The 26,783-nt window shown below is 34.3% G+C and overlaps 1 protein-coding gene across 2 annotated transcripts in view; it reads left to right on the forward strand.

Moving 5' to 3' along the window:
* The window catches only part of LOC123683211 (ubiquitin carboxyl-terminal hydrolase 31), a 46,507-nt gene that overhangs the window by 12,152 nt on the left and 7,572 nt on the right, over positions 1 to 26,783 (forward strand). For both annotated transcript variants that reach the window (XM_045622114.1, XM_045622115.1), the window contains exons 2-4: positions 23,310 to 23,519; positions 24,338 to 24,659; positions 25,925 to 26,046. In XM_045622114.1, coding sequence (XP_045478070.1) covers positions 23,310 to 23,519; positions 24,338 to 24,659; positions 25,925 to 26,046 — 654 coding nt within the window. The remainder of the gene's footprint in view (positions 1 to 23,309; positions 23,520 to 24,337; positions 24,660 to 25,924; positions 26,047 to 26,783) is intronic.

Raw genomic sequence — 26,783 nt, forward strand, 5'->3', positions numbered from 1 at the left:
CGCCAAGGGGGTATTGTGTTGCGATCGAAGGTAAAAAATGGATGGGGAAGTCGGTGTAATGTATATAGGGTGATTCACCTATTGGACGTTCATGGAAAACTAATCATAATTTTGAGGTGAAAATTTGCGTGTTGGGGTTTGAGACAATGGTCTTTCTACCTGAAATATTTTCAGACCTCTACAATTTTCTTTTATACAGGAAACAGACTACTACTTTCTTATTTCAGATGGCACACCCAGTATATTATTGCATCATTAGATAGTTTCTCTATTTCAGTATCGTAATGAGTTCGTTACAATACTGAAAACAGTGCTGTAATGAACTCATTAATGAAATGATATTCAACATTATTCTCAATTTCTCTTAATTCTGGTGGTGTTAAATTGATTTCATCAGGCATAATTCACGAATTTAATGAGTAATTATAATTTATTTCAAAATTTGAAACATACGGTTCAAATTCATATTCCGTAATCTGTCAATTTTCGTAACAGTCACACCAACTGCTACGATACAATAAAAAAGTCACTAGGATATATAATCTGAATTTTTCGTTGAATTTCAACAATATTTCACAAAACTCGACTGAAATAGAGAAAATATCGTCTCTTATTCGTTGCAGAAGACAATTTCAACACTTATGCGTTCGCTTTAGGATTTCGCATTCGTGTTGGAATAGGAGCCCATTCTGCAACTTGTTTTAAAATATACTATTATTAGATGGCAATTTCAACATGCCATACCTTGGGTATAAACTCAACGGTTCATTAGTTAATGGGATTCTTATAAAAAAAAATGGTGGCGACGAGGATTCACATTTTTTTTAATATTTCAGCAGAAAAAGTGTTTTTCGAGAAAAATCTTTTTCATTTTCGATTTTGCGAATACGTAATATTATAAGACTGTTTGCGCTTTCGATCAAAAAAGTGCAGGGTGTTTATGAGGAGATCATGAACTTGGACAACACAAATTCATCAAAACTTAAGATTTCCGAATTACAATCTATATATTTTATTCTTACATTGAATTCTACGTATAAAAATAGGGAGGGAGTTACTCAAGCAAATCCTATTCATATCTAAAATGAAAACTCTAAGATTTATTGAGGAAAACCTTGAAATGAGGATGATAAACTGCAATTTCGAACTGAGTAGAAGTAGTCTGTGACTTCCGGAAAACACAGAAAGAGACTAAAATTGAACATTTCATGGATTATAATTAATTGTTCGTTGAAAATCGATAGAGCAGTAAAAATTTTCAAATTACGTAATATGAAAGAAAACTCATTAATGAAATGACAAATTTAGTCATCGAAACACTGAATTTTTATCTCTTTCTGTGTTTTCCAGTAGTCACATACCTACTACTTCCACTCAGTTGAAAATTGCGGTTTATTCTCATTTAAAGTTCTTCCTCGATAACTCTCAAAGTTTCCATTTTAGGTATCTTCTTCTTCAAGTTTGGGTATCATCAAAGCTATGCTTATTCTCGTTACTGCAGATCTAAATAATTGGCAGTTATTGCAATTATACCATTCTCTCAAGTTCTTCAACCATGAGTTTCTTCTTCTTCCTATTGATCTTTTGCCCATTATCTTATTACTATAGGTTTTGCTTAAGTAACTATTTTAATCGACTAAAATAATAAAAAATTTAGGTTGTAATCTGAAAATTTCGAGATTTGATGAATTTGAGTTATCCAAGTTCATGATCTTCTCATAAACACCCTGTACAATTTTGGTCCAAACCGAAAACAATCGTATAATACTACGTTTTGGTAGAATTGAAAAGATTTTTTTCTAAAAAAATCTATTTATGCAGAAATATAAAAAAAAATATGAGTCCTCGCCGCAATCATTTTCTTCATAAGAGTCCTATTAACTCATAAACCCTTGAATTTTTACCCCAAGTATGGGATATTGCTGAAATTTTCATCAAAAAAGCTCTGAAGATGCAATAATATACTGAGTGAGCCATTTGAAATAAGAAGGTAGTAACCTAATTTCCAGTATAAATGGAAGTTGTAGAGGTCTGAAAATATTTTAGTGAGAAATACCAGTGTCTCAAACCCCAATATGCAAATTTTCAGCTCAAAATTATGATTAGATTTCCATAAACGTGTAATTGCCCATCGCGGCGAATCACCCTGTATATTAAGTTAATATTGGAACGTATGGAATATCGACTTTTGTCTACGCGAAAATAGCCGTGGTGGGATCACATGTGGGGTTGTTCCCCAAGTTGCGATGTTACTAGGGTTTCTTTATATGATTCACCTAAAGGTCTAATTGACGAAAACATCGCTGACTTGACGTTGGAACTTTCAATCTCTGGTTTATTCATGTGTCTATTGTACCCTTGTAGACCACATGTCCGTGAGTGTATATGAATATACAGGGAGTCCCAAAAAATAGTGTCAAGTGGAAGTTTGAAGATAAATCACCACTTGGGGTATCAGAATCAACATAAAGGGCTTTCCAATAAGAGGTATCATTTTCAGTAGCCCGTTATCTGGGAAGCTGTCACTTTTGAAGTTGTCATCATTTGACAAGTAGAAAGTACTCCATTACCAAAAATTGAATATACACGCTCAACTCATTAAAATTGTTAAAATTCACTGTAGTTCACAAAACTGAAGCACTTTGGGGTACGTGTCACACAATCAAAGAAACAATAGCAATTTGGTGTTATTTCTCGAAGAGGTGATTAGAATTGGTTACCGAGATCTTGTGAGTTAACACCTCAAGACTTGTTTCTTTGGGGCCACGTGAAAGATAAGGTCTATGACAATGCTGCACAATCGATTCAATACCTCAAAAATGGAATTTGTGAAGTAAAAGAGGACATACAGCTGCAAGTATTCGAATAGGACATGGAATTTCTGATGATAAGGATATGGTGCTATACAATCGTAGTCATAGCAGCTATTTGGCTGATATCGTCTTCTATCGTTAATGGCATACCTTCCTCTTTACAATGAATAAAACATTCATTGAATTCTTTTGAATATACTCGTTTTTTTTCATCAAAATGAAATCCCTTATTGGAAAATGCTTTATAACTGAAATATATACAGAAGATTAATAAAATGACAGAGCCGATGGCTTTTTAAAGATGTAAGGTTTCTCGTAGATCTATAGAGCTATAGTCGATAATAAATGGTGTTTTTTTAGAGCTATAGAACTTTAAATTGCAATAAAACAACGATGGATTATTCGATTGACATGAATTTTATTTATCAGCAAGATAATCTTGTGGCATTACATTTTAAATATGATTTCTGGCATATGACCGCCACGGCTGTCTCGGATGTAGTACAATCTGGACGTCCAATTTTCGATGACTTTTTCCAACATTTGTGGCCGTATATCGGCAATAACACGGCGAATGTTGTCTTCCAAATGGTCGAGGGTTTGTGGCTTATCCGCATAGACCAATGACTTTACATAGCCCCACAGAAAGTAGTCTAGCGGTGTTAAATCACAAGATCTTGGAGGCCAATTCACAGGTCCAAAACGTGAAATTAGGCGGTCACCAAACGCGTTTTTCAATAAATCGATTAAGGCACGAGCTGTGTGACATGTTGCGCCGTCTTGTTGGAACCACAGCTCCTGGACATCATGGTTGTTAAATTCAGGAATGAAAAAGTTAGTACCTAATCATGGCTCTATACCGATCACCATTGACTGTAACGTTCTGGCCATCATCGTTTTTGAAGAAGTACGCACCAATGATTCCACCAGCCCATAAAGCGCACCAAACAGTCAGTTTTTCTGGATGTAACGGTGTTTCGACATACACTTGAGGATTAGCTTCACTCCAAATGCGGCAGTTTTGTTTGTTGACGTAGCCATTCAACCAGAAGTGCGCTTCATCGCTAATGGACGTAGGCGAGATACGTATTCCGCACAGAACCATTATTTTCGAAATAAAATTGCACTATTTGCAAGCGTTGTTCAGGCGTGAGTCTATTCATGATGAATTGCCAAACCAAACTGAGAATAAATCACTTGACAGCTGTTAAATCGATCGCCATCTTGAACAGTAATGCCAACTTAAAGTTATACACCTCTAAAATAAACACCCTATAGTATATTCTACAACAAGTTGCAGAATGGGCTCATATTCCAACACGAATGCAAATTTCGAAGACGAGCGACGAAGGAGCTAGTTTTGGAACGCATAAGTGTTGGAATTGCCTTCTGCAACGAGTATTAGACGATATTCTCTCTATTTCAGTCAAGTTTTGTGAAATATTGTCGAAATTCGATGAAAAACTACAATCATCCTAGTGATTTTTTATTGTATCTTGGCAGTTGGTGTGACTGTTGAGAAAATTGACAGATTACAGAATTTAAATCGTATGTTTCGAATTTTGAAATAATTTATAATCACGCATTTAATTCTTGAATTATGTCTGAAGAAATCGATTTAACACCACCAGAATCTAGAGAAATTGCGAATAATGTTGCAAATCATTTCACTATATCCAAATTATATTATATTGACAATTGACGTGTGTTTAAATTTGATTGGATCGGAAGTCAGTGTAGACAACCACAAAATGAAAAATATAACTGAAAACAATGCTGTAATGAGTTCATTACATCACTAATTTTACTGCTGTAATGAATTCATTACGATTCTGAAATAGAGAAATCAATTTTGCTGATGTTTGACAGAGGCTGTAAACATTTGATAACAGATCCTAGTTGAAGACGAACTTTGGAAGTTTCTCTCTAAAGTTCAGACCAAAGAATGACTTGTGTGTCAAGAAGACGCCAGGAAACAATATCGTGCAAAAGTTTCATAATTTTTTTATTGCCCGTTTCCCCAATTCTGGCCAACCCGGATAGAATCCATTAGACGAACTCCTCAGTTTTGTCGATTTCCCATAGCCTTGACGACAAATTCTTGATGGCTTCCACACTTCATTAAGCAGAGACAATCGTCTCGTTATGATGTATCAGTAATTGGTCATTATGACTCATCGCATGAGAGGGAGACCGAAAAGGATGCTGGCCTGGGCCAACAATATCGAACGTGAGAGATTAATCTATGAATAGAAATACACATAGGCGTAGCTAGCTATTATCTTTCGAGCCTACCGAAAGTAGAGGAAGCTTTGTGATCATGTTTTGGTACCTATTTCAATATTTTCGCTTGCAAAATGCATTCAGGCCATTCAACATTTTTTTTTTGGATATGTCTGTTGATTTGATAACAGCCGTTACTAGATGGTCCTAGAACTGGAACCTCGATGTTGATGTAGCGAAAACGTCGGTTGTGGAACATCGATGTTTCTATTGAAATTGAAATAGTAATACCAAGGTTTTATTTATCAAATAAAAAAAATAAATAAATAAAAGAAAAAATAAATATACTCCTCCCCACAAAATGTGCACTTGTCGTTTTCTGCTAGACTCTTTTTCATGAGGTGCTACCTGAGACTGCAATGTCCTATAATGAATCCAGTAAGGATGGATACTGCTTTGATCTCGCAGTATCAAATTTTCGAAGAAACTTTTGGGAATGATCCAACTCAGGAAGATTCAGCCAGAATGTTTCTCTTTTGGTTTTAACCTTCTTTTGAAACTTTTTTATAGGATCATTTACCTATACCACAGATAGGTTCTGAGCCAATGAAAGGAGTTTAAGCTTCTTTTCTAGCAAGTGTATTGACCTCTTCATTATCTTGAATTCCCTAGTGGCTGGGAACCCAGACTGAACATACCTTGTTATTTTGCCTATTTCGTTGAGTTTCCTTCGGCACTCCAATATCATCGATAGACAAATAGAATCGATGACATTGTAGTGTCGATTGTGTTCGATTGTAATCTTTCAGAATGTATCGCTATATCACATTTCTGATTACAACTATCTTTGTCTGAAAGGCACTTGGACATCGGCCTTACGATAGTGAGCCGAGTGAGCATACATAGGTGCTAGACCTGAATACACTATTTTGATTTTGGAACAACCTTATAAGAATTGTGGAGTTAAATTTGTAAATTGCAAGGATGTGGGGACTCGCAGACTGAGATACACTAAACCAAAGTTGTTAATTTTTTTATATTCAGAAGTGATCACAATTTTTTCATTACTTTTGATAGGCTCGGAAACAATGGAATAATTATTCTCTTATCTCGCACAAATTTTGAGGGTGTCACCAAGCAACTGCTTAGTCCAAAACGAAATTATAGATTTTTCCTCTTAGAACCACCAATTTTGATGGAGTTTTTACATAATTTCTCAAAACATTAATCTACATTGTAAAATGACAATATTTCCAATTTGCGAATAGAAAAAAAATGTTGGTAACTTGTCGTTTTTCGAAACAGAATTGATGATATATTCAATGTACAAAGCACTGATATATTTTCAAAATATTTCTGAAAAAAAAAACTACAAAAAATCATTACAAAAGAGGTAAAACTTTAATTTTATAAGAAAAATAATCGACCGTCATACAGTGCTGCCCTCTGCTCATATGCTTCTTAAAGAGAAATAAGAAAATGAAGTGAGTGTACAACTTTCTAAACACCGTACAAAGTTTGGTCATCGCAGGAGCGCCAGACTGATACGCGGAAAACCACGTGGTGGTAATCCCTCTTTATAGTTAAAAATAATCAAGAATATTAGGAATACGACAGTATTTAAAGAATAGTCAATTTAAAATCACCTCATTCGATCATGTACAATCTGGAACAATCGTCATATAAACTAATGAACATGTCTCAACTTAAAACACTTATTACAACGTGGGTAGTGAAAAAGTAATATGAAACATATCGTATTTTTCTTGTTTGCCCGAATCGATATTTGGAAGTATAATTGGCGAACTCAAAAGTTGGCACAGTATCCCGATTCGTTCGACTTCAGCTAGGAAATAACCTATCGTTCTCATAATTTATGGGTACATCGAATTAGGTCAATGCTTGCTGGTACTTTTGTTCTTTACAATGCGGAGTTGTTGAATCTCATGTAATTGTAATTTGAAAAGGTATTATTCCGGTATGTAACAACAAAAAATTCCGAGTATATTGATAAGCATCGTGTCAAATTGAATAGATGGCATTAATATAGCTTGTAACGAGCAGTTTTTATCAGTGCTTAATTTGGTTTATTGAATTTTTTCATCTAGCTGTTATTTGTTTGTTTGATCTTGAGAAATTATTTTATTGACAACGAAATTGTGCATTGCGTTTCGAACGTGATTTCCTCATCGTTAAAAAAATCCATTTTGATGAAATTTTTAAAATTGAGAAATACAGAAATGAAAAAAATCTTTATTCTTCGGACATAATAGTTTTTTCCTTGAATAGGTTATTATAATCAGAGTTTTTATTTTGATATCAATAAAAAAATTTTAAGATAAATCAATGGATGTTCATTTCATTGTAAAGAGAATCAGCACCATATCCTATTCATGAAATTTTTCATGAACAATTCGCACATTTGCGACTGTATATTCTCATTAACTTTACGAATACAATTTTTGAGGACTTGAATCGATTGTTGAACATTGGTATAGAACTTATCTTTCACATGGCCAAAGAAAAAAGTACAAAGGTGTTAAATCACAAGATTTCGATGGCCAGTTGTGATCACCTCTTCGAGAAATAATATATTCTGCGAATTGCTGTTGTTTCGTTGTTTGTGTGGCACATAGTGCCGTCTTGTTAACAATAAACATCGTCCTCATCAATATCTTCCAATTCTGGCCATGAAAAATTAATTATCATAGCTCCGTAGCGCAATCCATTCACTGCAACAGTTGCTCCAGCCTTATTTTCGAATAAGTAAGATCCAATCATACCAACAGTCCAATAACCATGAAACAGTGACATGGTGAGAATGGAGAGACTGTTGAACTGTTATTCTTGGATTTTTACTATTCCCAAATCCAAATGCGACAATTCTGTTTATTAACCTAGCCTCCGAGGATAAAATGATCACCACTGAAGAAGAATTCTTTGATGCATTTTCAACAAATATACAACGTTGCTGGTGATCGACCTGCTGGAGTTCTTGTATTAACTGAAGTTTAAAAGCCTTAAGTCCTAATTTTTTCATGCAAAACAGTGCTTTAGTTTTGCAAAATTTTCACCATTTTTGTTATGAATTTTAATAATTCAAATTTTTTTTGAAATGTTTATCGTTCAATTTTTAGGAATGGCATAGTACTTACTTGTCAAATGTCAAAAGATGACAGCTTTAAAATGGACAGCTATCTAGATAGGGGGCTATTCAAAATGAAAAACCCTTAAGATTTAAGTTATTTTGGCAGACATTATGTTGACTTCCGATCATAGAACAGGGTGAATTACAATTAGCTCGAGAAGATTGTTCGAAAGAAGATGAAAATTGAAAATTTGTAACGAAATTCTGACATTTCGACGAAATGTCTCATGTGACAGAATTAAATATGAATTTGAGATTGATGTGAATATTATTATACGAGTCCATCGAATTGAATTTCAATTGACGATTACTACATGGTCTTCATATTCGAAATCAATTATTGCGTCACCGGAACGGAAGACCAATTTCCGGCTAGATGACGTTTCCTATAATATCAACTGGTACATAACATAATAGATAGAAAATTATGTTTGATGAGCACCAAACTTAATTCATACGATTGTGGATGTTCTTCTGAAAACAGGATGCTGACCTCAACTACGTATTTGATCATAATAAGTGAAAAGCCCTAGGCTGAAAGGCAAGAAGTTTTTCCCTTGGGCACGCCTATGGATTTCGCCGTCCCATTTATTCACCTCGTAACTTGGCAAGGTTGCCTGCGGGACATAATTGTTATGTGGCTCAAGGTTTGTCTCGTTCAATGGCAAAAACATTAAGCCGCCAATTTCAAAAAACGAGAACAGTCGATCAAGTGGGCTGGGGATTCAGTAGTTGCCGATTTAAGATTTATTGCAACGCCCCCTGAAGGGAAAATTATGTAACCAGACAAGGATATCGAAGGAAAATAACTTTTTCAGAATTCAACGTGTAAATTTGTTCACGAAATATTTCAGAGGTTGAATAATGGAGATTATTGAGCCTGAGGAAATATTATTTAAAAAAAAAACGAGAAAAACACTGACTTGACCTCAGAAGTTTTCGATCGATTGTTCATTAATACGCATTGATCATGACATTGGTGTCGATTAGTTTATCTTACCCATTGAAGAAGCAAAAACGTCTTTTGGGAGCTCAATCTCAAAAGATACATGGTCCTTCGAGCCGGATAACTACAATTCATGGCCCTTGGAGTCTACTTAAAAAGATCTTCAAGAGCTACGCTTTCAGCAGTATCCAAGAAGAGACCATGAGAAATCAAATGATACAAACCTGAAATTTTTTAATTTTTCCTTCTTTTCGTTCGAGATTTGGCCACGGATTGATCACCTTATTGTTTGAGACCATTCCCGGCTAAAAATTAAAAATGCAGACATCGTGAAGAATGATTAATGTTAGAAAATCAGTGACGGTAGATCAAAAACTTCTTTATGCACTAATAGCTATTTGAATTTCACCGATTACGTTGAAGATTTCATTAACCCTTTAAAATACAGGGTTTTCCAGTGAGAGGTTTCATTTTGATATTAAAAAAAGAACCAGTATATTACAAGAGAAATCAATAGATCTTAATTTCATTCTGAAGAGGAAAGTATGCCATTAACGATGGAAAACGATATCAGAATAGTTATTTATAATACAAGTGCAGAAGGCATTGATATTCTTCCACGAGTTCAAAATTCAAAAACGAGCCACGAAGTGGCGAGTTTTGGAATGAACGAGTGGTAGAATGAGCCTTCTGTACGAGTATTATACATTATTTTCTTTAATTCATTGCATTTTCATTGAAATTAATGAAATATTTCCATAAATATAATTTAGTGATTTTTGCATTGAAAAATGTTGGTTGGCAGAACTGATTTCTTTAAGGCAATTTGATGAATTGACAGATAAAGCCGTAGTTCGGAGTGCCAACATAGAATGATGAAATATAACCATGAAAACTGTGCGTTTCTGATATATTCTCGCACGATTTTGTTCTACAAGATGTGGAAGAATGAACGGAATAACCACAGAATTAGAGAAAATGGTTTTCACGGCTACGGTTGCAGGACCATATCCTTTTTATAAAATTTTCCATGATCAATTCGCACATTTGGATCTGTATGTTCTCGATATCTTCACGAATTTCATCTGCATGGTTTTGAATTGATAGTGGACATTATCTTTCACGTGAACCCAAAGAAAAAAGTCTAAAGGTTTCAAATCACAAGACCCCAGTGGCCAATGGTGATCACCTCTTCAAAAAATAACACGGCCAGGAAACTTTTCTTGCAAAATTGCGATTGTTTCGTTGCTGGTGTGACACGTGGCGCCTTCTTGTTGAAAATGAACGTATTCCAAATCTATATCTTCCAGTTTTTGCCATAAAATGTCATTAATCATGGCATAATTTTCAAGATCGACGTAAAACTGCGTCAACATGATGGTTCCGATATATTCCAATTGACCCGTCTAACTATAGAAAAATCGAAATCCAGTCAAAAAAACTAAATTGCGTTTTTTATGAGCAAATAAAGTTCATCGTAATCGTTTTTGGGGTTAAACTCAATTTTTTAAAATGGAACCATATTGGTACCTTAATACTATTTATCAGTACTATCAATGAGGAATTTATCCATACATGTTAATAAAATGTGAGTTCAATAAAAACAAAATTACAGCTAAAACGAAATAATTGTATTTTCTTATTTTCTTTTACCTGTAATTTTGATTGTATTGATCCCACATTTTATTACCAGGTATGGATATATTCCTCATTAATAGTACTAATAAATAGTACCTCGGTACCAATATGGTTCCATTTTAAAAAATTGAGTTTTACCCCAAAAACGATTACGATGAACTTTATTTCCTCATAGAAAACGCAATTTAGTATTTTTGATGGGATTTCGATTTTTCTAGAATTAGACGGGTCAATTCGGATAAATCGGAGCCATCATGGCACACTTAAATGGAAAACTAAAAATTGAATTATAAAAATTTTGACGTTTGAAATGTCACTTATGTGGTATCATTCGATTCAGAAAATTATGCAGATTTAAAAAATGTAATAATATACAGGGTGTTCCATTTGAAAATCGAAAGTTGGTATCACTTCCGGCGAAACAGGAAGTGAAAAAAAAATCATTTGTAGATCAAAAAATGTCACTTATTATGTATATGGGATATCCCAAATTTCATTCTATTAACTTCAAAACTAACGAAGATACGGGGGGTGTACCATTAGTACACCCTGTATTTAGCTGTTTTCATCGCTGATCTGCAGATACTGCAATCTGCATATGTCATTCGACGACAGTCCCATTCGGCATAGACATTACCCTGTCATCGGCAGTCCTTCAATTATTCGAAGCTCAGCTCGTGCCAGCTGCGTGAGTTTCTCAATTTAGGACGCTGGAAATTCCATGAATACTTTTGCTTGAACCCTGCAACTGATATGGTCCATTTACCGAAGTTAACTTGTCAAGTCTATATTTGGAAATGTTTATTTTTATCACTTTTGGGGACGAAGAAGATTTTTGTCTGCATTGTAAAATTCCCGCTTGCAAAAAACTTTTGAGGCGTTTCTGAAATAACTTTAATTTCGTGTCTATATACATACAGGGGGTTCTCAAAGTCATGCGACAAAATTCAGGAGGCTAATGCTCATACATTGTCAGATGGGTCTTTCCTATAACAAAATTTCCTCAGCCCTACTCAGATCTTCTTTTTGTTTAAGATCCGGAATTTATATTCCCTTCGCTTTTTCATTTCTCCTATTTTCTGCTGTTGTCTGATCGGGAGGCTTTCCTCCCTACTTCATGTCACTTTTTTCTTCTATTCAGTTCTTTGAAAGAGGTATTTCCTCTTATCGGTCTTTCTTACTTTAATTTGTATTATCTTTCTTAATTCCTTATTCTCGAGCTCTTTCAGCGTCTCTATTATCTTCTTTCTTTGTTTATTGACTATTTCTTCAATAGTTTCAATTTTCAGTTCTTCTCTGATTTGCTGGTTAGTTATATACCATGGGGCGCCAACCGCTGTTCTTATTACTGAATTTAGGTTACTTTGCAACTGATCATTATTATTGTCCTTCGTATTGTACCAGGTAACTCCCACATACGTAATGCTTGGTATTAGCACTATTTCTATTATCTTCAGCTAGTTTTCTAAAGAAAGTCCACTTCTAGGGTTGAGCAATGGGTACAATCTGCCGTGCAATTGCCTTGTCTTTTTTTTGTTTTCTTCTATCTGTTTGTTAAAATTCATTCTTTCATCCAGTATTACTCCCAGATATTTTGCTTCCTTTTTCCATTCTATCGTCTGGTTTTCTATTTTGACGTTTTCTGCTTTCTCTTTCTTTACTGTTGTTCCTCCGAAGTAGATTGCAACTGTTTTCGATGTGTTCACTTTGAATCTCCATTTCTTGAAGTATTCCATCAGTGTATCTAGGTCTATCTGTAGCTGCCTAGTGATTGTTTTCCGCATTCTACTATGATAGTATATGGCAGTGTCATCTGCAAACTGGGCTATCTTGCATCTATTCATTTTCGGTATGTCTGCCATATATAAGTTGAACAGCAGCGGTCCTATCACCGATCCTTTGGGAACTCCGGCTTCTATTTCTCTAATCGTTGACCTGGTACTGTCGATATTCACCCTAAATTTTCTATTTGCCAGGTACGATTGTATCAATCTCATAAGTTTGATTGAAAATTTCATCAACTTCATTTTGCAGACCCTGATGCCACATTTTATCAAATGCCTTTTCTATATCCAAGAAAATTGCACCGGTATCTGTAGAGAGTTTCATTTGCTCCTTAATATTTTCCGTTATTCTTACCAGTTGATGAATCGTTGAATGATCTTTACGAAATCCAAACTGGTGATCAGGAATTATTTTCTTTTCTTCTACGAAATCTGTCAGTCTTCTGTGTATTAATTTCTCTACCACTTTACTGATTGCCGATAATAGGCTATTTCCTCAGCCCACTCCATTCCGAGATATCACCCTTAAAAGACGATGACTTAAATTCGGTTTTTTTTTTCTAAAACTCCAGTAAAGCCCGAAACTTGAAATTCTGTAATTTTCGTGCACTCGCAAAGGACTAAACACGGTTATTTTTCCAATACTCCTGTTACATTATACGGGGGTGAAATAAGCAACCCTTACTTCATTTCATATCAAAACTTTTTTCGAGATGAAGTTTCATGAAATGAAATTTTAAATTAAATTCTGGTTTTGTTTACAAATTTTTTCATTATTGAATTTTTTCCCAAAACCAAGAGAAAAACCATGATCATGGATTGCCTTACACGTTCAAAGATTTGAGGTGTATTTCTTATGGTGTCACACGCTATTTGAATACGATTCTTCAAATCGTTGATATCTACTATGGGTGTCATGTAGACTAATGATTTGGGGAAACCCCATAAAATGAAATTACATGGATTCAAATCTGGATATCGAGGAGGTCAATGTTGGGACCCTACTCGACCAATCCAAGATAGAGGTTGTCATTTCCAGCATTTATTATTATGAATTCTTCCACATTTTACTTCTTTACCGTTTTCCACTCAATTTATTAAAATAATTATAAAATATGGTTTTTTTCTTCATCTCTTTATTTTGTGGATTTTTCTTTGTCCAGCATAGACATACTCATAGACCATGACAAATATGAGCGTTTTTGCGCTTGATACATTTTAAATAGAAAAAAATGATATAATTTGCATTTATAGCCAAAATAAATTTTTTTGAGGAAATAGCAGAAGTATTCCTACATTACAGCAAAAGATTTCAAATTCTGTCATCTAGCCTTTTCTTAGTAAATTGCTAATGTTTCTAGTATTCATTTAATATTCTTCAGGTATCAATATGTCTCAGTCATTTAAATGATAACAAGAAAGTATATTTCATACAAATCGAAATGAATAGAAAATGTAAGGCAAAACCCATAACACTGAAGAATATCAAATAAACTATCGAAACGTGACAATTTATACGAAAACTTGTATGGGTTTCCGTCCTTCAACTGCAACGAAGTAAATTCCAAATCACAATAAATCAAGACGATATTAAAAATATCAAAATCTCAATTCATTTTCAAATTCGGAACAGAATTTATTATTTAAGACTACAAACTACACCGTAAGAAATTCTTTCGATTTCAAATAATCAGCGAGATAAAAGAAATACATAACAACCTTTGTATAAATATAACAATTGCAATGTTTTCATATTCACAATCGACCAACTCGATTGGAATGCTCATTCAAATTCAACAACACGAAATTTAAAGAGGACAATTTATATTATAGAGCTCGAATTTCCTTTTCATTGGAATAAATACAATCATTTATCAAACGTTCATGTTTGTGTTGTGATACCTGCAAACGATTCCGATATCTCAACGAGCGTTTTTTTAGTGAAGGGGATAGAGAGAGAGGAATGCGCTTTGTAATGATGCGTTAGAATTTGAGGTCAGCAATACCTGATCGACTTTCTGTTGAGCCATCGAAACATTAATTAGGAACGAATTTGAACTCAAGTGTGTAACTTGAAAACTAACATCTAGTAACTTTATGTGGATGAATTACTAAGTACCTATTAGTAATATGGTTACAAAATAAATAAACGAGTACAATTGACATGACAATAAAAGCGGTGATTGGAATATACTGTGTGACATAAAAAATGCAACACCAATAAGATGTTAGAATTTTTACCAAAGTTGGAAGAAATGTCTCTCTCTAATGCTCTAATGTATCGGGTGTCCCAAATTCGTTGTCTAGTGAGGGGATCCCAGGATCCCTTTGAGCTAGAAAAGAATGAATAGCATATTTTCAGGCTTGTTTTTCGGGGGAATTAATTTGGTGAAACCGCATCCTTTTAAGTTCAACTGTTTTCAAGCTATATAAGAAAATTGGAAAATGGCGTGAAATGAAAAGTTCTCATAACTTCTTTATTACTGGTGCTATAAACATGAAACAAACACTTATTTCAGTAGATTTCATTGGTGTAATAATCTGTTTTTTATTGCAATTAGTTTTGAAGTTATAATGGAAATTTGTGTTTTTTCAAATGTGAACCGTGAAAATTTCTATAACAATTAAATCGCTTTTTTATTATATGCTGTATTTCTTATCTTACAAAAATCATCAAAAGTTTCAGTTTCACAAGGTACATCAACCAAGTTTTTATCTATGATAATATATGAACTTAAAACATTCTGTGACCACCAAGGTCTTCGGATTTAATACCAATGGTTTTTTCTTTTGGTCACGTTCAAAGAATAACATTCATCAATTTGAAAATATTGAAATTTTGAAAAAACTAATGGTATTAAATCGGGAGAATTTGGTGGCCACCGAATATTTTAATCATATGAAGTTCGCAGATTATAACAGATAGGTACTTGGTTGATTTGCACATAAGTTTTTAATATAATTTTGAATTTATATCAATACAAAATGATAATAACACCGGTGGATTCTTCTGAAAAATAATGTTTTTGTTTCATGTTTATAGCACCACTTACAAAGAAATTATTAGAACATTTCATTTCATGCCATTTTCTAATATTCTCTTATAACTTGAAAAAAGTTGAATTTATGAGGTTGCGGTTGTACCAAAGTATTTCTCTCAAAAATCAAGGCGGAAAATGTGCCATTTCTTGATTCATTTTTTCCTAGTTCAAAGCGAGGTTCAAAGAGATTCAGAGATCCCACTCACTAGACAACGAATTTGGGACACCTGATACAGCAGTATCTATTTTTAATTCAATTTTATTATTAATCAGATTATTAAAAGATTATCCAATTAGAGGTTTTAGTTTAAATAGCCCCCTAATTAGTCAGCTATCAATTTCGAAGCTGTTATCATTTGACAAGTTGAAACTACGCCAATACTAAAAAGGGAATCATACACGCTGCAACCATGTTGTCAAACTCCACTACAGAAATGGTGAAAAATTTGAGCAGTTGGGACAAGTTATTGACGTGAAGAATTGAAACCGTTTGCGTCGCTCAAGAACAACATAGAATTTTGCTGCGCTGACGAAAACCCAGATTTCTCGATTCCTCGTCGATCTTGGGTATTAGACATTCCAAAAAACAAGCTTACGCCGGAATTGGAAGATATTAATATGGACGACTATATGACTTATAACTGACTCTTTACAATGAAATCAACTTCAACTGATTTCTCTGAAAATAAATCCTTTTTTATATCATAGTGAAATCTCTTATTGGAAAATCCTAAAGTTAAAATATTACTCCAATCTGAATTTTATATATCAATATTTATAATATATTTGTGACCTGTATACACTGAAACTATTTTACTTATAATTTTCATATTTTGCAGAAAGTTTGGGTACTAACGGGTGTTTTTTTTCGAGGTATATAACTTTAAGTTGGCATTACTGTTCAAGATGGCGACCGATTTATCAGCTGTCAAGTGATTTATTCTCAGTTTGGTTTGGCAATTCATCATGAATAGACTCACGCCTGAACAACGCTTTCAAAAAGTGCAATTTTATTTCGAAAATAATGGTTCTGTGCGGAATACGTATCGCGCACTACGTCCATTTTATTTTGTTTAGCGATGAAGCGCACTTCTGGTTGAATGGCTACGTCAACAAACAAAACTGCCGCATTTGGAGTGAAGCTAATCCACAAGTGTATGTCGAAACACAGTTACATCCAGAAAAACTGACTGTTTGGTGCGCTTTATGGGCTGGTGGAATCATTGGTCCGTACTTCTTCAAGAACAATGATGGCCAGAACGTTACAGTCAATGGTGATCGGTAAAGAGCCATGATTACTGAATTTTCCATTCCTGAACTGAACAACCATGATGTCCAGGAGCAGTGGTTCCAACAAGACGGCGCAACATGTCACACAGCTCGTGCCACAATCGATTTATTGAAAGACACGTTTGGTGACCGCCTAATTTCACGATTTGGACCTGTGAATTGGCCTCCAAGATCTTGTGATTTAACACCGCTAGACTACTTTCAGTGGGGCTATGTAAAGTCATTGGTCTATACACTCTATACTATACGGATAAGCCACAAACCCTTGACCATTTGGAAGACAACATTCGCCGTGTTATTGCCGATATACGGCCACAAATGTTGGAAAAAGTCATCGAAAATTGGACGTCCAGATTGGACTACATCCGAGCCAGCTGTGTCATATGCCAGAAATCATATTTAAAATGTAATGCCACAAGATTATCTTGCGAATAAATAAAATTCATTTCAATCGAATAATCCATCGTTGTTTTATTGCAATTTAAAGTTCTATAGCTCTAAAAAAAACACCCTTTATAAACACGACAAAACTAAGCTGAATGAACGTTTCTACTATCTGTCATCAGATATTCACGACGGTGGCAAGTGATTGGTCGATCCACCCCAAATTCTACACCATTGTCGTATTTGCGAATTTACCATAATTTTACGAATTTGTAGGTACATTTCATTCATGGCGATAAAGTCGCTGATTCCCGATATATTTCAAGTTCAACATGAAGCTGCAACATTATCTCGATTGAAGTTCAATTTGCGTAATAAATGCTAATCTAATGATCCAAAACACCGAAATAATTAATAAACAACATCAAAATAATCGTGCAGATTTATGTTTTACTTGAGATATCTCGAGAGTGAGTTTATCGTCTTGAATGAGAAGTACGATAATTACTTAGAAGTATTGGAGAACAGAATAATTGTGATAAAATTGCAACCAGTCACTTGACCTGGTCCTACACCACTGGTGGTAGCCACCATTTTCGGACCGACCTATAGAGTCAAAAATAATTTGAGCTTATGCGCTGAGTACTGTCGATTCCGTCAAAATTTGAATCATTTCCCTAGCACAAAATTTCTAAGAGTTATCGACCGTGCGAGCACTATTGACTCACCCTGTAATAGTATATTCTAACACAAGTTGCAGAATGGGCTCTTATTAAAACACGAATGCGAAATTCGAAAACGAGCGACGAAGGAGCGAGTTTTCGAACGCATGAGTGTTGGAATTGCCTTCTGCAACGAGTATTAGACGATATTTTCTCTATTTCAGTCAAGTTTTGTGGAATATTGAAGATACTCAATGAAAAATTCAGATTATATATCCTAGTGACTTTTGTATTATATCTTGGCAGTTGGTGTGACTGTTACGAACATTGACAGATTACGGAATTTGAATATGAATCGTACGTTTCGATTTTGAAATAATTTACATTAACGCATTAAATTCGTGAATTATGTCTGACGAAAACGATTTAACACCACCAGAATTAAGATATATTGCGAATAATGTTGCAAATCATTTCATTTCACTATATCCAAATTGTATTCTATTGTCAACTATTGACGTTTATTAAAATTTGATAGGATTGGAAGTCAGTATAGATAACCACAAAACGAAAAATATAACTGAAAACGATGCTGTAATGAGTTCATTACAACACTGTTTTTAGAACTGTAATGAACTCATTACGATACTGAAATAGAGAAAATATTTTATATTATATTTCCTTATAAATGCAGATAATACATACATCATTTATATATTTTTTTTTATACGCATCTCTCGGGAAAAGACTGAGCTTATAACGCCCTTTCAAGCGCCCCGAGATGAATTTAGAAGAAATCGGTTTGTGCGTGTCTTAAACTGCTGTAAGTTGTAACCAAGGGGGAATACATCTTGAGGTAGGGTATTCATTAATTTTTTGAATGATGTATTCGTAGAAAACCCTCTAGTATTATGTAGAAAGGGGAAGATCTTGTCTTCCATGCATTCATTTATAATTTTTATAATTTTTCGTTTCCCAATGAGTATTGTTCCAAAAAAGTGATAAATAACATGGTGTTGAAAGTATGACATAATCCTACGTTTTCATGGCATGTCACTTGCCTAATTGAGGAATTGTTTTCTATAAAAAATTTATTTTCCCAATATCTCCGAAATAAAGGGTGTTTTTTTTAGAGCTATAGAACTTTAAATCGCAATAAAACAACGGTGGATTATTCGATGGACATGAATTTTATTTATCCGCAAGATAATCTTGTGGCATTACATTTTAAATATGATTTCTGGCATATGACCTCCACAACCGGCTCGGATGTAGTCCAATTTTCGATGACTTCCAAATGGTCAAGGGTTTGTGGCTAATCCGCATAGACCAATGACTTTACATAGCCCCACAGAGAGTACTCTAGCGGTGTTAAATCACAAGATCTTGGAGGCCAATTCACAGCTCCAAAACGTGAAATTAGGCGGTCACCAAACGTGTCTTTCAATAAATCGATTGTGGCACGAGCTGTGTGACATGTTGCGCCGTCTTGTTGGAAACACAGCTCCTGGACATCATGGTTGTTCAATTCAGGAATGAAAAAGTTAGTAATCATGGCTCTATACCGATCACCATTTACTGTAACGTTCTGGCCATCATCGTTTTTGAAGAAGTACGGACCAATGATTCCACCAGCCCATAAAGCGCACCAAACAGTCAATTTTTCTGGATGTAACGGTGTTTTGACATACACTTGAGGATTAGCTTCACTCCAAATGCGGCAGTTTTGTTTGTTGACGTAGCCATTCAACCAGAAGTGCACTTCATCGCTAAACAAAATAAAATGGACGTAGTGCGCGATACGTATTCCGCACAGAACCATTATTTTCGAAATAAAATTGCACTATTTGCAAGCGTTGTTCAGGCGTGAGTCTATTCATGATGAATTACCAAACCAAACTGAGAATAAATCATTTGACAGCTGTTAAATCGGTCCCCATCTTGAACAGTAATGCCAACTTAAAGTTATATACCTCGAAAAAAAAACACCCTTTACAAGCTCCTGCTGACTGCATGGTTGTAAGAAAAAAGGAAAATGTCATTTGAAATTTAGTGAACAAAATACGAATTCCAAAAAGCCCAACAAAGATACTGGTCCCACGACAGTGATTTTCTTATTATTTTTTTCATTCCAACTGTCCGGTTTCGGTCGTTTATTTATCTTATCCTAAAAAACCTATATATCAAAAGTAATAAACATATTTCAACACTCTATATCCCATAAATATGGAAATAAAGACATTTTGGACCATTATCATAATGATAATGATAAAATAAACGCCAGAACTACTTTGAGAAAAAGTTTGTGGAAGATTTTTGAATATAACTGTATTGGAACATCCAGAAGAGATCACTTTTGGATTTTAAAAGCAGAATTTGTATTACCCACGGAATTTGAAATGTTAAATCGAAGGCTATTCCCTTCATATTCTATGAATTAACATTCAAATACCAGCATGCCACTGACTGAAGGTTGCATTGCATTCCTCTATACTTCCTGTATACATCTTAACTAGAGTAAATTATTGTGAAAATCTTCATTTTTTGAAGTAAAATTGATTTTTAATTCTTAATTATTGCAATTCCAAGTATACCGGAGGTAGATGAAGCGTTGTAATCACTTTTGAAATGAAAATAATTTCTGGTCAACGACCATCCTGAAAGACTCTGGTTTCTCGTTTGTCGGTATGTCTGTACTGGGTTATCCATGTCCTGCTCTGGACTCTGTATTTAGCTGAAGGTTAGCCATTTAACAATATGCTGAAGGTGTAAAAATTGTGAAAACTATAAAAATAATGGCTCTGTAGTTAGTTCGTTTCTGGCATTCTAGACTGATTAAGGATTATTATAATCATCCATCTGAGCGTATTATTGGTAGGACAGTGAATAAATTCGAAGATACTGTGTCTGTGGCTGATGTCTTAAAGCCCAAACATTAAGTGAAGGTGTTGAAGAAGATCCAAACTTATCCATTTCTCGGCGCGCACAACATTTCGGCCTCTCTTACGGCACGGTCTGGCGTATTTTGCTTCTGAATTTGCATCTCAATCCTTATATCAGTTGAGACATGCTCTAAAGTCAGCTGACCATGAACAGATGCCGATTGTGTGCTTGAACAACAACGTTTGGATTACGTTTTTTCTCATCGAATTTTCTTCAGCGACGAAGCACATTGTTCACCCGCTGGCTATGTAAACAAACAAAATATTGTCACATATGGGGCAGTGAAAATCCTCATTGCTGCTGAGAAACCATTAAATCTACTAGCCACACAACACAACCCTGAAGTTGGCTTATTACAAGAAACGAAGCACAGTAACAAACCCATTGACTATTTTTATATACACCAGTCATTTCACATACTTTCAGTATCAATTCCTGAACAGTTATTTACTTCGATTTTCTCAGAAATATCCTTATCAATTTCATTGGAATTATGCCTAATGTATGTTGTGAAAGTTGTGAAAAACTTTGACTATAGCCTTTAAGAAATTTCACATACTTTCAGTATCAATTCCTGAACAGTTATTCATTCAAAGAAATATCCTTATCAATTTCATAGGAATTATGCCTAATGTATGTAGGTGGTTGTGACAAACTTCAACCATAGCCTTTAAGACTGAAAACTGTATCTGGTCACAATCAAGTTGCCTAGAATGTTTGCCAACATGCCCGATAGTGAATGGGCTCCTTTATTAGCTTATTAAATAATATTAATAGATAAACGATACTTGGTGTCGATAACACAGATCGTCTCATTGCAACAGCTTGATGACTCAGAGCTTTGTATTTAAATGAGGATTGATGTCATTCCAGTATGCAGTGGTGGCGTCAATAAAGTGTAGAGGACAACTTATTTTTATTTGATTACAAATAACATTGTACCGTTGTCAATTGATCTTGCATCTATGTCCCATCCTAAAAGATCCATTGACATATTTCCTTGGAAAGAGCCTGGATCAAAAACTGTTTCAAATGAAAGTTTCTTAGCCTTCAAGGGGACATTTAATGCAGACATTACTTATTATATTATAATTTATAACGTTACTTATCAAAAAGGATTAAGGTTTTTACAAAAATAAAGTGATGGTTTCGCATAACAACTGAACGAAGTAACAAGTTATTTGACAATTCTGGCACCAGCCTACTATTTAAACAAAACAAAAAATAAAAAGGAAGTTCAAATTTGCGTAGCTAGACACGATATTTTTGAAGAATGTGATGCATTGTTGAATTTGTAATTTTTTTCTTCATCACCTCATAAGGAGAAGCAATATGGCGTTCATAAGAAAAAAATTGACTATCGCGTCCCTGTAGCAATGAAAAACAGAAAAATCTAACGGCACCATTAGAATCTCTATATTGGATAATGGCTGCTAACCGAATTTCGTGAAGTTATCTCCAGAACCAAATGAGTTTTACAGAAAAAAGAAAATCTCGATTTTTAGTTGTTTCGAGATATCTCGGGAACCATTGGAGATATTTTAGATCTGTTCACACTAACACACTCATCCCTAAATAACGCAACTTTTTTATCATTTAAGCCACCCTGTATTTCTAACTGTTTTCGATAACCCTGTAGTGTTCCTCTAAATAGTTCTTACCCTGTATAATATGTATTGAACTTACCGTCAAAAGATGCGATGTTGAACAGACTATTGAACCGTCCAAACTCAAAAATCTAAGAGTTCTGAACAATCCAAAAATCATTTTCAAGATCTGTATTAGGGAGAAAGAATTCCTATGACGACATTGGTCCACCTGAGGATGCTAACAATCCAACATTTTTTTGAATAGGGAGAAGATGTTGGATATGTTTTAATTGAGTTTTTCTATTTTCTAAACATCGCAGTTGAAATGAAATAACTTCTCAACTAATCCACACCCAACATTTCCTCCTTATTCAAAAAACTTTGTAGGTTGTTGCCACCCCCAGAAATTTTTTGGGGAACAATCTCCTCCTGTAATTCTTTCTCCCTTATAAAGAACTTGCATTGCTAATCATGGGAAAGCTTTGAAAATTTAATTAGGTGAAATGTGCTATTAATTTAATTTTTGTTCGCAATCTTTTGATTCAAAAAAAATGTTTTTGATTTGTTTATGTCTCCCCATAATTACTCACTCCTTCAAATATGCTCAGTAGTTTGTGTAGAAGATTTTCATCATATCTTCATTCTAAGCATAAAACACTTCATATCCCCATAACTATTCATTTTATATTTTCGGTAGAATCCATTTATGACCGATTGGGATAACCAAGAATATGGAACTCACAGAAAAATATTTGATTCTCAAGAAAATTTCCATAAATTATTCTATAAAAAAATATTACTATTTGTATAGCTGAATAAAAATACTAAAATGATATTTTTTTTTTCAGACGTCCGGAAAACCTGATGAAGTGATAGCGGCAGAGACCTTGGAAAATTATAAGAGATGCAATAATTCCTTCATCCAGGGTGTATTTCAAGCCCAATATAGATCATCCCTAAGTTGCTCAAGATGTAAAAGTCAATCGAATACTTTCGATCCCTTTCAATGTCTTTCTGTGCAGTTACCCCAAGTGAATAAGCAATCAATATATGTCACGGTAAGTTTCTTCATTTTTCAACAATTGCCTGTTATAATATCCGTATATTATTTATTGTTTTATTACAAATGAAAGATATTGGTAACCTGATAATTTTTCAAGCTACAGTCTACCATTCAATATCATAATCATCGAAAACCCAACTTATTTCTTGGTGTTCTATCACCCAATATTGCTTGACATTTCCTACTCACCTTATATAAGATATGAAAAATAAAGTTTTCCAATAACAGGTTTAATTTTGATATTGAAAAAAAAAAGAATATATTTTTTTATAGAAATCAATGGATGTTTATGTCATTGTAAAGAGGAAGGTATGCCATTACCGATAAAAAAAAATAATATTAGCCAAACCGGCTTGAGTTCTTGTGTTAACTGAACTATAAAAGCCTTAAGACCCAAGTCTTTTTTCAAAATACGGTGTAATGTCGTTTTGTAGAACGCTTTATTCTCAAGAACACGGTTTCGAATCTTTTCGTCACTTACTTGTCCCAACAGCTCAAATAGTGATGACGTAGTTTTTATTTCTCAAATGTCAAAAGATGACACCTTCAAGTGACAGCTGCCAGATAGCGGGCTATTCAAAATGAAGCCTCATATTGGAAAACCCTGTATTAGTATCTTTTCATCAATTTTTCTTTAGGCTACAATTATTTCTTGATCACAATCTTAATTAAACCCTTAAATTTTTTGCTTATTGAAGTAACCCATATATTTCCATATTGAAGCGATAGATTTTTCTGTTTTCAATGTGAACCCACATTAAACAATATCTTTACTGCCTTGGGCAAAATTATTAATCTTCAGTAATATTTCAGGTTGTCTACACCAATCAACAACCTAGACAAGTGAAGATCGGTCTAAGCCTTCAGTCCGGATGTACCATATACGAACTGAGAGACATGCTTCAGTCTGACACGTCCATAGAAATGTCCAGGATGCTGATTACAGAGATCGAGGACAGCCGTTTTCACCGTACCTTCTCCGATTCTCAGTGTATAAGTTTGATCACTGAAATAGATCCAATCTACTGCATAGAAACGCCAGAACTCAAAGATATTTCAGATGATACCACAAGTGCCTACATTCTACTCTGTTGGATGAATTGTGTCATGGTCGACGATGAATGGAAGAGGTTTGGTAAGTTTCTAACGTAATTGTTAGATAGATTTTTCTATTAATTTTTCACATAAAATTTTCATTACACCATTTAAAAATGTTAAAATTTCATTGGTTATCATCAGTTTGATTGTTCGACCTATGGCAATTGAAGAATCGAACCATATCTGATTCACATGTTTCCTTAAGATACGAACAGCATAAATATCAATGTTAACTAATAAAGAGTTATCCATTTTGTGGTTTCAAGTAAACGTAAATAAAACACACTTTAATTTAGAATATCGATGGAATTTTTAGTTCAATATAATGCTTGGACCTTGCTAATATGTGAGGAATACAACATCATTTAAATGTCCTTTGCGTGATTCTTTACAGGACTGGATGCTTGTAAGGTAATTTTCGATGACTCGCCGGCACATTTCGGGCAATATCTCACCAATAACTTGACGGATGTTGGTTTTCAAATCGTCAATAATCCCACAATAAAAAACCAAAGACGATAAATCAAAAGATCTTGGTGGCAAATTCACATCGTATTGTTGCAATTAAGCAAAGATGGGTCGTGTTGTGTAGCTTGTTGCACCATTGTGGAACACCATCTCTTTCAATTCAAATTGCACACCATACAGTGACTTTTTCAGGGTATAATGGTCTCAAAGCAGTTACATGAAGATTTTCACTGCCCCAAAGTGACAATTTTGCTTGTTTACATAGCCACCGAGTAAAAAATGTACTTCGTCGCTGAAGATAATTCGATGCGAAACATCGTCATTCAAACATTGTTGTTCAAGCACCTAATCGACATATGTTCTTGTTCTTGTGTCCACTGAATCTTATGAGATGCTAACCAAGATGCAAAATACGCCATAGCGTGCCGTGGGGGAGGCCCAAATGTTGTGCGCGCTGAGAAATGAATAAATTTGGATCTTCAACATTTTTACTTACAGCAGTAATATTTTCGGTCTAGCGTGCATTTGATGATGTATAGGCCTCAAGATATCAATGACAGTAACATATGCAATATATTCTAATTTTTTTTCGCTTTCACGATATGGATAAGTCAGTAATTAATAATGAAAGTTGCAGTTTGCAGAAATTTTCTGCTTTGATTTATTCAACCGAAATAAATAAATATCTAGCTTGTTCAATGTTTTCTAATCCGTCTCTACTTGGCTTCTGTGAGATCTTCCAGAAGTTAAGAACTTGTACTAGTTTTTTTTTAGCTCTACCAATCATTGAATATGGGATTTTGAACAACATATGATTTTTTTTTCCATTTTCAGGAAGTCCATACTGCATGCAAGTATCTAGAGAATTATCTTATGAAGATCTGCAAAAGCTCATCCTCAAAGAAATGGCCTGTATACTACATGACGACGTATTAACATCTAATCAATCTAAAACGGTGAGTCATTGCTCTTCAACACTCTGTAATAACATCCCATCCTGGAAATGCTGAGATATCAGTCAAGCATCTATTTTTATTTAATCACAAATATAGTTGTCAATAAAATTATTCAACAGTTATAGCGCTAAAATAGATCATAGTTGACTCTTACATTCATAAATTAATTATTCCATCATCATCGTGTGTTAGCATTTGAAATTCAGATTTACTTTTATATCAGTTCGTGTTATTTTAAATAAACATTTTTCAATATCATAGGTGACATTAAGTAAATGAAAAATTAAAAATAAAAAGCAACAAAAGTGTTCACAGAACAAACAGGTGGACTTTTAAGACAATAATGGAACATATAAAGTTCTTCCATGTTCACTAGTAGATACTTTAGAATTTTTTCCAATGCCCTGTTGAAGCGTGTATCGTTGCATTTTTAGTAAAACGCTCTATTAGTGTGACGCCACACACAGCCATTTTTGGTTCTCCTGTCAGTGTTCGGAATCCAAAAAAACAAATAGTCATTCAAATTAGTACGTTGTCGTTGAAGAAATTGGCTTATTTTGTTAAATAAGATTATTTAAGGAACGATTTTACTATTAATTGATAGACAGAAGAAGTCAGTTCGAACCTGAAGTTCAACTAATAAACACAGCTTTTTACAAAATCTGGGGAATGGTACAGGATTCAAACTTACTGGTATTAACCTCGTTCCTTCTGTCTATCAATTAATACTGAAATCG

This window comes from Harmonia axyridis, chromosome 6, assembly GCF_914767665.1.
Source record: "Harmonia axyridis chromosome 6, icHarAxyr1.1, whole genome shotgun sequence".
Classification (NCBI taxonomy): Eukaryota; Metazoa; Arthropoda; class Insecta; order Coleoptera; family Coccinellidae; genus Harmonia; species Harmonia axyridis.